The following is an 11353-nucleotide window of genomic DNA, read 5'->3' as shown; positions in this document are numbered from 1 at the left end:
GGGTGTGAAATTGAGTGACAGGATAAGGAACAGCGTGATAAGGGAATGTTGTGATGTGAAAGAAGATGTAGTTACAGGAATAGAAAAGGGTATGTTAAGATGGTTCGGTCATGTGGAGAGGATGAATGAAAGCAGGTTGACTAAGCAGATATACAAGGAGAGTGTGGAGGGAAAGGTCGGAGTGGGAAGACCTAGACGAACGTATCTTGATCAAATTAAGGACGTCCTGGTAAAGGGTCAGGTCAAAAGTACCCGAAACCGCCGAGCTTGTATGAAGAGAGTTATGAATGTGGACGAAGCGAAAGAAGTATGCAGAGATCGTGGCAAGTGGAAAGAGGTAGTCTCTGCCTACCCCTCCGGGAAAGAGGCGTGATTTTATGTATGTATGTAGGAAAAAAAAATCAGAAGTATCATTTGTAACGTTTTATTAAAATTTAACCTTGCAAGCGCGGTGTTTCGTTCATACACTGCCTTCAATGTCCAATTGTATATAGATGGAATTAATTCTCACCTCAAGTAATTGAAAATACGCTGTAGACGAGAGGAAATAAAATACAATTAAGTTTGGCAGTTGCAATTTATTCGAATTACGTTTGGATAAAAATTATTGCACTATACAATATCAAGTTGATTATAAATATATATCCATTGAATGATACATATAAATGAAAATTATTTACTGAATAGAGCAAAAAATTTTAACTTTCTGAGAAACTAATAGAGCCAGCTCTTTTTGATGGAGTTCATAGTTCTCTGTTGTTTAATTTGGTCTTACATAAATGTGTAAGTGGTTTTTGATACAACTCATTCAATTTATATTGTGGCGTAACGTCTAGGCGTATCTATCTAGGCTTGTATAAATGCGAAATTACTTTGTTTTTGGTACAAATCTGATTCTACCATTTTTTGACATATGTAGATGTCAAGGCGTGTGGGTAATTTTTTACATTGTTTACTAACAAGACTAGCAAAAAGTAAATATAAACAATACACCTATTCGCAGTTAATTAAATTTTGCACATGGTCCTTCGAGCCGGATAACGACTCCAGTCTACCCTCTTGGTAATGGTGCGACTTTGATTGTATTTCCTTGTGGATCAGTGTGGAGAGTGAGTCCCATTTCCTGAAGGACCTCATTGTCGACCGGCCCCTGTAGGGTCATTTTGGCTATGACTTCCTGTAATCAATGCAAAATGCGAAATCTATACAAAATGGACACAATACTACACGTAGATCACACTTTTTTCCATAAGTTAGGTTCCCCTGTAAAAGATGTGAGGCCAGGCGGGAGACGGTTTGTCTAAAAACCTAACTCACTCATGTACAACGCCGTCCCCCGTGCTCCTCTCCAGGGTGGTGAGGACGTAACCAGGAGGAAGCAGACATAATTTGCTTCTTCTACCTACATCAATCTTTACACATTATCAAAGACACAATATAGATAAAAAAAGTCTAAAGAAACATACCTGATTTTCCGGGCAGTTCTCACACAAATTGCGAACGGCAAAGATGACCCACTGCATTATTACTGTTATTTAAAAAATGTAAGGAATACATGAAATCTACAGCGATATTTATTTTTCAATAATATTAAGTTCTAGAAAATAATTTTTCAAGTCTTATTTTTATGATAAACTAAAATAAAATAAGGTTTCTTCTTTCAGGCGATAGGCTAACAACCAGTGTCACTCTTTGAATCCCAATTCAATCATACAGCTGAACGTGGCTTTTCAACATTTTCGAGACTAGCTCAGTTCAATTCAAATTCAAAATTTTTATTCATTGGTTGACGTCAAATAAATTACTTAAAAACTAAGTTTACTGCCGCTTCCAAGGCGTCAGTGCAGAAGAAGCGGTAACAAACTGCAAGTCTACTAAAATTGTAATGAACGGTTAAAATATAGGTAAAAATTATTAACGGCAATGAAGGCGCGGTCAAAAGCTATTCACATAAAAAGGATACATGGATTACGGGCGTCAATGTTCGCGCAATCCAGAAGAACAGGAATCACTTCCAACTCTCGCATCTGAAACAAAACGCACATAAGTGGTTCCTAAGCTAATTTATTTTGCACTAGTTACCCGCTACAACTTCGGCCATGGTACAAGTATATACATAGTCTATAACAGCCCCAGATAACAAAAAACAGACGTGTCCCATCAAACATCACGTGTCTCATCAGACAAAACGTTTCAGACATCATATTCCTCATCAGACATCACGTAATTCATGAGACATATCGTGTCAGTCAACACGTCTGTCACATCAAACATCATGTGACTCATCAGATATCATCATCGCAAAGAGTTATCAATATTTTTTCAACCGAATTACAAAAGGGACGTCGTTCTCAATTCGACAGTTTTACTTTTAAGTAATTTATTGCCAGCACAACATTTAAAAAAACTTTTCAGGCCGCATTATTGCGTGGCCTACATTTTTTTTGGCCAACCTATACTATAAATTACAATGCGCCCGAGGTGAAGCGAAAGGGATAGTCAAGTCAATACTGTATTATCTATACTAATATTATAAAGCTGAAGAGTTTGTTTGTTTGTGTGAACGCGCTAATTTCAGGAACTACTAGTTCGAATTGAAAAAATCTTTTTGCGTTGAAGAGACCATTAATATCAAGGAAGGCTTTAGGCTATATAACATCGCGCTGCAACTATAAGGAGCAAAGAAATAGTGGAAAATGTGAAAAAAACGGGGAAAATTATTCATCCTTGAGGGCTTCAATGATGCCCAAAATAACTATTCCACGCGGACGAAATCGCGGGCACAGCTAGTGTCCTCATTATAACCAGAACGAACCAATACCTGCTTCTTGTTCTCCTGGTTCTTCCAGCACAGGTTGGCCAGCGTCCTGACCACGGTCGCTTTGAACCCGAACGCCACGTGGCGCTCCACGGACTCCACTGACGTCACGGCCTTCTTTGGCGTCGTCATGTCTATGGCGCCTAATCTGAAAATAAATGTTTATACATACACACATATGGTCACGTCTATATCCCTTGTGGGGTAGACAGAGCCAACAGTCTTGAAAAGACTGATCGGCCATGTTCAGCTGTTTGGCTTAATGATAGAATTGAGATTCAAATAGTGCCAGGTTGCTAGTAAAACCACCAAGTACCCATCGCCTAAAAAAAAGAATCCCAAGTTTGTAAGCCTTTCCCTTAGTCGCCTTTTACGACATCCATGGGAAAGAGATGGAGTGGTCCTATTCTTTTTTTGTATTGGTGCCGGGAACCACACGGCAAATGTTTATGATTCGTTAATTAAGGTTACATTTTCATCACTCTGGAGAAGAGCCCGGGGTATGCCTGGATGATGGATCCTAGATCGGGTGTCAGATTTTACAGATTTTACTGACCGCCGCTACCTTTGCAGGAGAACCTAATCCATATTTCCCTGCACGCTTAATCCTTACTTATATTATAAATGCAAAAGTATGTCTGTCTGTTACAATAATCACGGTTAATCCGCTGGATCGATTTTGATGATAATTTGCGTGAACATTGTAAATTATTGTTAAAAAAAAGTTGATTTATACAGTATACCAATATCTGGAACTGATACTGTTTTTCAGGATATTCTCACGCAAGTGAAGCCCTTGGCAAGAGCTATATTTAAACTACACTCACCTTGTCTTCTGGCTTTCAGGCGAGTCTATTTTAACCGACGGCACTTTACTAACGGGGTTCTCGTCGATTTTAACTTCCTTCACCTCCGATTTTTTCTCCGCACTGGCTTCACCACGGGTCTTCTCAGATGATATACCTGACAAAGAATACTGTTAAGATTGATTCCACTTTACTAGGTTTTACTCGAAGCTTTAGTATCATCGTTATGTCAGTGATCGATAAGTCATTGTCGATTAATATGATTGAGTTTGTAAATTGACATTTGTAAATTGACGTCCGATGAAAATGCTGCAGTGTAGTTTGTTCCGCCGCTTCTTCTACACATCCGCTTTGGAAACGGTAGTAGTTATAATTAGATTTAAGTTATGTGACGTTAACAATTTTGAAAATAAAGCTATTCTATTCTATTCTTGTTGTTGTCTGAAGAAATGCCAAGCAATTTTTTGGATCGTTTATCTATAAGGGAGCGTGGGTTCATCGTCTCCATGTTTATTACAGAATCTTTTTACATCGAATCGGAATAGGAAATGCATACAGTATAAAAACAGTACCTACTTATCGGTAAATTCGTAACAATGCCACGGCGTTTATATCGAAACGAAAACAGCGATAGTTTTTCGCGCCATACAAAATCGCGCGTTTCATGCTATGGGGGCTGGATGAAAACAAGGTTTTTTATTTTTTCTTGATTTCAATTTGAAGCTAAGTCAAAAATATTATTTTGTACGAGTATATTAGCACCTACCTATGTATGTTTGTGATGTGAAAACCAACGAATGATAGGAATAATTAACATGTACATACATTTTTTTAGTTGATTAGTAATTTAAATCGGTTCAGTACCTTTTTATATTTTATTTTATACATACATAAAATCACGCCTCTTTCCCGGAGGGGTAGGCAGAGACTACCTCTTTCCACTTGCCACGATCTTTGCCTACTTCCTTCGTTTCATCCACATTCATAACTCTCTTCATACAAGCTCGGCGGTTTCGGGTACTTTTGACCTGACCCTTTACCAGGACGTCCTTAATTTGATCAGGATACGTTCGTCTAGGTCTTCCCACTCCGACCTTTCCCTCCACACTCTCCTTGTATATCTGCTTAGTTAACTTTTTATAATACTTATAAATGAAGACGTAAAGAAAATTTTAAACTATTGAAAATTAGAAAGAAGAAATAAACATACCTAAAATCTTCTGCAACTGCTCGCTCAAATCGAAATCAGTGGACAAATTCTGACTCTTCTTCACTTCTTTAGGTGTATCCGGCGACTGTTTCTGTGATTCCGTTTCCGCCACCACGTCCGCTAGTGGTGGGGATATCTCGCTTGGGGAAGCTTTAACTTCCGCTTTCAATTCTTCTTTTGGCAAATGTATTTCAGTTGGGGGGTCGTTTGGTGAACTGTCTTGGGACTCCGTTCGGCTTGTTGGCTGAAAGGAAGAATTGCTTTTTAAATTTTAGCTAGAAAAATAATAACTTATTATTATTTTAACTTTAATAGCAAAGGGTATGTTAAGATGGTTTTGTCATGTGGAGAGGATGAATGAAAGCTGGTTAACTAAGCAGATATACAAGGAGAGTGTGGAGGGAAAGGTCGGAGTGGGAAGACCTAGACGAACGTATCTTGATCAAATTAAGGACGTCCTGGTAAAGGGTCAGGTCAAGAGTACCCGAAACGGCCGAGCTTGCATGAAGAGAGTTATGAATGTGGATGAAGCAAAGGAAGTATGCAGAGATTGTGGCAAGTGGAAAGATGTTGTCTCTGCCTACCCCTCCGGGAAAGAGGCGTCATTTTATGTATGTATTTTAACTAGTTCCTGCGGACAATTCCGCTTGAAAAGATAGCCTTACATGAAAAACCAACATACCTGTAAATCCAACCTAGGCTGCAAGGCCACCGGTATAACTTCAGCTATGGTATTCATACTGCCACAAGGCGACGTGGTGTCAAGTATCAATGGTGGCTCCGTGTCATCGCCCATATCTATCTTATGCTCCAAACTTATTCTTCGAGTAGGCAACGCATGTATCCTATCATCAGCTTTGGGTAATGAACTACTTCGCTTATAAGCAACTTTTGATAGATCGCTATCGATTTTTACATTATTTTCAGTATTACCATTTCTGTGTACATCTAAATCAAATTTCAGAGGTTGAGTTAGATTGTCTATGGTATTGATGGTGTCCAATCGGTCTATGTATTGTGCGTTGTCATTGCATTCAAAGAACTGTTCGCTGCTTTCGGACTCTGTACATTCTGAAGTGGTTTCATTGCAGGATAGCATGTTGTCAGCTGAATCATTTTTGGTCAGAGGATCTGAAATAAATAAAAATATATATACAATTTATACACATTATACTATTCGATGTTGTGAAACCAAAAGAAATGATGATTATTAAGTGATGTTTGAAATGTCCCATAATAATGAATGAATAAAAAATTTTAATGTGGTTAATATAAAATATAAATCTTTTGGAAACTAACGAAGGAGGCCTTTGTCCAAGGACAAGTTGTCGTGCAATGAAAAACTGTGTTTCAAACCTTTGTAAAGCACCAATAAAGGCTATACATATATTTCTTTTTTTTCTTTATATAACAAAATTCATATTTGTTGTTAGGCTTACTTTCAGTCTGGATCGGCGTAGATATATTTTCATCATTGACCAGCTCCATTCCAGTCGATGCATATAATTTATTCAGCGACGAGAAGAAATTGTTGCTTTCTCTCCCTAACTTGTGAATTGCGCGCAGGAGAACTGAAAAATCATTTTAACATACATACGTACATATACGGTCACGTCTATATCCCTTGTGGGGTAGACAGAGCCAACAGTCTTGAAAAGACCATAATTTTAACATACATATAGTCATGTCTATATCCCTTGTCGGTTAGACAGAGCCAACAGTCTTGAAGAGATCATAATTATAACATACATATAGTCATGTCTATATCCCTTGTTGGTTAGACAGAGCCAACAGTCTTGAAAAGATCATAATTATAACATACATATAGTCATGTCTATATCCCTTGTTGTTTTGACAGAGCCAACAGTCTTGAAAAGATCATCATTTTAACATACATATAGTCATGTCTATATCCCTTGTTGGTTAGACAAAGCCAACAGTCTTGAAAAGACTGAAATGTGATTCTTAGCGGTATGGCTTTATGATGGAATTGAGGTTCAAATAGTGACAGGTTGCTAGCCCTTTGCCTACAAGAGGAATCCAAAGTTTATAAGCATATCCATTAGTCGCTTTTGTTGTATCTATTCTAAAGTACCGAAAACCACATGGCACGCGAATTGTTTTTTTACAATCCTTCTTGCAATTAAAACATGCACAATAGGTGGAATGAACACCTTTCTTTCTTTCTTTTCTATATTATGGCTTCCACCGGACTTTCGGTGATTCTGCCAATGTCATGGTTTGAAGAGACCTTAAGGAATTTTGAATTTGACTGTCACTGATGAATACAAATAGTGTAATGAAACACATATGCAACAATATCATTTTCATCGACACTGGCAGTTACAACAATTTGACATACTTACATGCACAATTAATGAACAATGAGGTATCTGATTGCAAGCAATCCATGTATGCATCCATACTGGAAGCAGTGGCGATAATCTCCAGCAGAAACACCACTTCCTGTGGCTCTATTGTGTTCACGTACTTGTCTACTGTCTTCAAAATGCAGTCAGATTTGCTCTTAAACTCGTGTGCCATAAATTTAACAAAATTCACAGAGACGTTAATATCCTGGGATTCTGTCGACATAAGGATGTTGTAAGCCAAGTTCAAAACTAACATTCGGCATTCAGGATCCAATTTTGCATACAGTTTCTCTATATAAGTATTCTCAACGCCTATCAAGTATTCTATAATCAAATGCGGATACTCGGTATTGCCATTATTATACATGTATGCTAATGAATTTAACAAAGAAACATCGTCTGGCAAGACATTAGGCTGTCCTAACAATATGTTGTATACTATCATAGCTGCAGCTGTAGCTATTTTATCATTCTGACCAATGAGACAGTTCAGAATGATTGCATCAAATTTGTTCCAAATCATTATTTGATTGAATGGATTGTTAACAACTAAATTCCCTAACGTTTGTATGAGTACTGTCATACATGATTCATATTTCTTCTGTAACTCCTCATTTAGGAAGTCTACACTTGGGTGTTGGTACTCTGTAGCTAGCACAAGCATGGAGTCCAAAATAGAGAGTTCTTTGGATATGTAGGTCTGCATTTTGGTGCCGGCGGCGGCGCAGGAGCGGACGAGGCGCAGGCATTGCTCAGCGACAGCGAGCGTGCTTCGGTTGTAAGAAGCCTGTTCTACATCCAACCTCATTATGTGCAGAACTTCGGCTATGAGTCGTAAAGTGTATTCTGACGCTTTTTTTCTGAAAAAAACATTTATTACGATGAATTAGCGTTGAACAGAAAACCAGTGAATAGTACAGAGTAAACTGATGATGATGAATTGATTATGATAACACTTCATACTTACGGTCGCAAACGTCCGGTTTCAGCATCTCGGGAAAGCTGAGCTTCAGCCCGCAACATTTCTTCCACTGCATCCCATTCCCCCGTTTCCAACTGAAAATTTATTAACTTCGCATCTAACAATATTTCCTCGGCAAACCATACGCTCTTATCACGAGACATTTTCGAAAGACTATAAAAATAATTAAAATTTACTAGTGTCGCTTATGCATATGATTTTCACAATCACAAAATAATCACAAAATAAATAGAAATAGCATGGCACATATGTAAAGAATTGTTTGCCATTTTGACAGTAGTGACAGCGACAATGATATTTTACTTTTTTTATGTGTGACAGCATTGTTACGTTGAATTTCGGATGAAATAAACTATTTATTATGAACGAATCCTGTATTATCTTGCCCTACTATTAAAAATAGAGTTTGTAGTAGTAATTATAACATACATGTACATTTTACAAAAACCAACCGTTTGGTATAACATACACCAACAGTGTTTTGTATTTCATTTTTTTGCAATTTTTGCATTTGTTTCAATTTTTCAACGCAACAAGGTAAAATCATACCAATAACAATAATTATGTACATTAGTTTGAGTGCTAACCGTTACTCATACGGTAGTAAAAAACGTAGTTAGAAAATCCACACACTTAGACAACTGAATGTGTATTTCCATAATAAATCAGTCCTTATTCCCCTGCAAAAACTGTGAAGGTAAGACTCAAAAGGATAAGGTTAGATTTCTGTAAAAATCTAACCTTTCCAATGCAGGATCATGATCAATAGCACACACAGCACATAGCTTCTCTCCAAAAAGACAAATGTAACCAACTAAACGAACTTTAATTTTTCGTTCTCACTGTAATTTTAGTCTAATGTATTTATTCAGTCAGCATACCAAAAAACCTGTTTAATTTTTTGATAGTAGTTTTTTATCAATGAGTATGTACCAACACTGTAGTGATAGTCGCTCGTCGGTCGCTTGCTTTTGCTCCCGCTTCCACCCGCCGCGCCGCCCCCGCTTTATCGCTCGCATTAACGTCGGCTCTTGGAGAATGGTATTTGTGCGTGAAATTGTATTATTTTTTGTGTGAACAAGTGCATAATTCTAATGCCGAAATCTTTATCCAGAATCCATTCATGTAGATGTCTAATTAGCAAGTGTTTGTGATTCAATATGAGTGGTGTAAAAGGTTTTGTGTGTCGAAAAATTCGGCTGTGACAGGCAGGGTGGTATCCTGAGGATATTGTTTCATTGTGCTGTGCAATAATGGACAGGCTTCCCGCTAAACTCGTTGGAATTTAAAACATTTGGTGAGTCATCCGCATTTTGAGTTCTGCATCAGCCGACATCAAACGATGTTGCTATGAAAGTCTAAAAATATCGGACTTTTTTGAATATGTGACACCAGGCCGTGTCTGTATATTGATGCCTATTTTTAACAATTTTAAGTTGTTTTGTTAGCAAACTTCCGCGATTCAATGTAAACATTCATAAATTTTACTTGAAGAGGTAATAAAAGACTCATTTTGTGATTTCGTGATATTCTAAGAACGAAATGAAAACATTATCTACATGCCAGCAATTTGTTGTTCCATTTCGTTCCGGAAAAATTCAATATATTTATAAAATTGTACCTTTAAAGACAGGGAAGACAGAGAATGCCCTTGAAGAACCATATGATCATGTTCAGCTGAAATTCAAATCGGGACAGATTGCTAGCCCAGTGCCTTAAAGATGAATCTCAAGTCATCTTTACCCTTGATTGATTTTTACAATCTGCCCAAGAGGCAGCTGGCACACACTATGTTTACCTACCTACCACCTGCTGACCAGCATAGAACCTTTATCAAACTCACTAGGTATGCAATGTTAAATAACAGTCATATAATTTTTGGATCTATTAGTTTCATCAAACTTAAAGTATAGCTTTTATTACTAGTTTGAAAAAAAATATTGATCATAAGATTCACATGATTTCCTAAGATAAGTTCACAATAAAACAGACAGCTGCCTGTCTTAACTGTCTCCTCGGTTTATCTGTTGACTTCTACAACATTCTATTCTAATATTATACCCATGCTAATATTCCTTGATGGATTTCGTCTTCTGTCTATGTAATCTGTGTCACTGTGTGTGTTAAACAACTAATATTTGTACATATATATATATTGACTGACAAACTTGATAAAATATACATATCACCTCAATATATCTGCTTTGTATGCTTTTACCTAGATATGGTAAAAAAACTGGATAAAATATATAGATTAGGACTATAATGCACAAATGTCTCTTGCTCATCAAGGTGTGTTCCTAGTTGCACCTTATGCTACTAAGCTTTGGGGCCTGAGGTCTGGTTTCCTACTTCCCTCTTTCCACTTTAATTATACAAATGTTTCACAACACAAATAACTAATAATTATTTGTCAGATTTCCATACATTTTATATAAAAGTATCCAAACCAAGTATGTGCAGTTTTTTCTACTATCTGATAAAAAAGCAAAAATAAGAAATAGTATAGTTCTTTATTTAGAAAGAAATTTGTTGATTTTATTGTTACATCTACAAAAAAAAAGTTCCTATGTAGAGCATAAGAAAATAAATACATAGATAATGCAGTAAAATAACTTTAAAAAGAGTACATTGCATACTGAAGTACCATGGGGTCTTGTTAGGTCTATCTTCTCTCTCTTCATCTATTTTACTGTATATATATGTATGTATATTTTTTTCCTTTTGAAGAAAATGCAGTAGGCTATCGGTTTAATGTAAGAAAAGGAATAATGATTAAGTAGATAGTGTCTATAGACACACGAGGTATAGTGATCATTATTTCCTAGTAAAAAAACAACCATTACAGTTTACGTAACATACAATATGAACAATCTTTTGTTGTGAAAACTTTTCACCCGTGTTGGTATGAGATGTAAACTTCCTGATATGCCAAAGACATATACTGGGAAAAGAATTAAGTTATCAAAAAGGATTTTTTAAGGCTCATCTATGCTTTGCTTCAAAAACTAAACAACTGATAGACTGCCTCATTGACACAGTTTCGGATTCTTACCTCTGAACCAAAATGTCTAGGATTCGAGCTCAGTCATGTCATCATGAAAAAAATAACTTTTTCAGTTTGGCCTGGTCGATGATTATCTATATAACTATTTATTATAAAAT

At 36.7% G+C, this 11353-nt stretch overlaps 2 protein-coding genes across 4 annotated transcripts in view; one reads left to right on the top strand and one right to left on the bottom strand.

Annotated features, from left to right (window-relative positions):
• Positions 1-579: 579 nt before the first annotated feature.
• LOC106137221 (ataxin-10) lies at positions 580-8462 on the bottom strand. The gene is made up of 10 exons (XM_060950355.1): positions 8174-8462; positions 7201-8066; positions 6274-6405; positions 5517-5965; positions 4835-5078; positions 3646-3781; positions 2822-2966; positions 1964-2027; positions 1467-1528; positions 580-1177 (listed from the first exon to the last, which is right to left on the bottom strand). Exons 1-10 carry the CDS (start codon positions 8329-8331, stop codon positions 1052-1054), a joined length of 2382 nt encoding a protein of 793 aa, XP_060806338.1. The 5' UTR covers positions 8332-8462; the 3' UTR covers positions 580-1051.
• Positions 8463-9158: 696 nt separating this feature from the next.
• Positions 9159-11353, top strand: part of LOC106137218 (E3 ubiquitin-protein ligase SH3RF3) — a 42219-nt gene continuing 40024 nt past the window's right edge. For all 3 annotated transcript variants that reach the window (XM_060950210.1, XM_060950211.1, XM_060950209.1), the window contains exon 1: positions 9159-9485. The gene's annotated coding sequence lies outside the window, so the exon portion shown is untranslated. The remainder of the gene's footprint in view (positions 9486-11353) is intronic.

This window comes from Amyelois transitella, chromosome 21, assembly GCF_032362555.1.
Source record: "Amyelois transitella isolate CPQ chromosome 21, ilAmyTran1.1, whole genome shotgun sequence".
In the NCBI taxonomy this organism is placed as follows: Eukaryota; Metazoa; Arthropoda; class Insecta; order Lepidoptera; family Pyralidae; genus Amyelois; species Amyelois transitella.
Note: the sequence above shows the minus strand (reverse complement) of the source record. Positions and strands in the feature narration are given on the sequence as shown.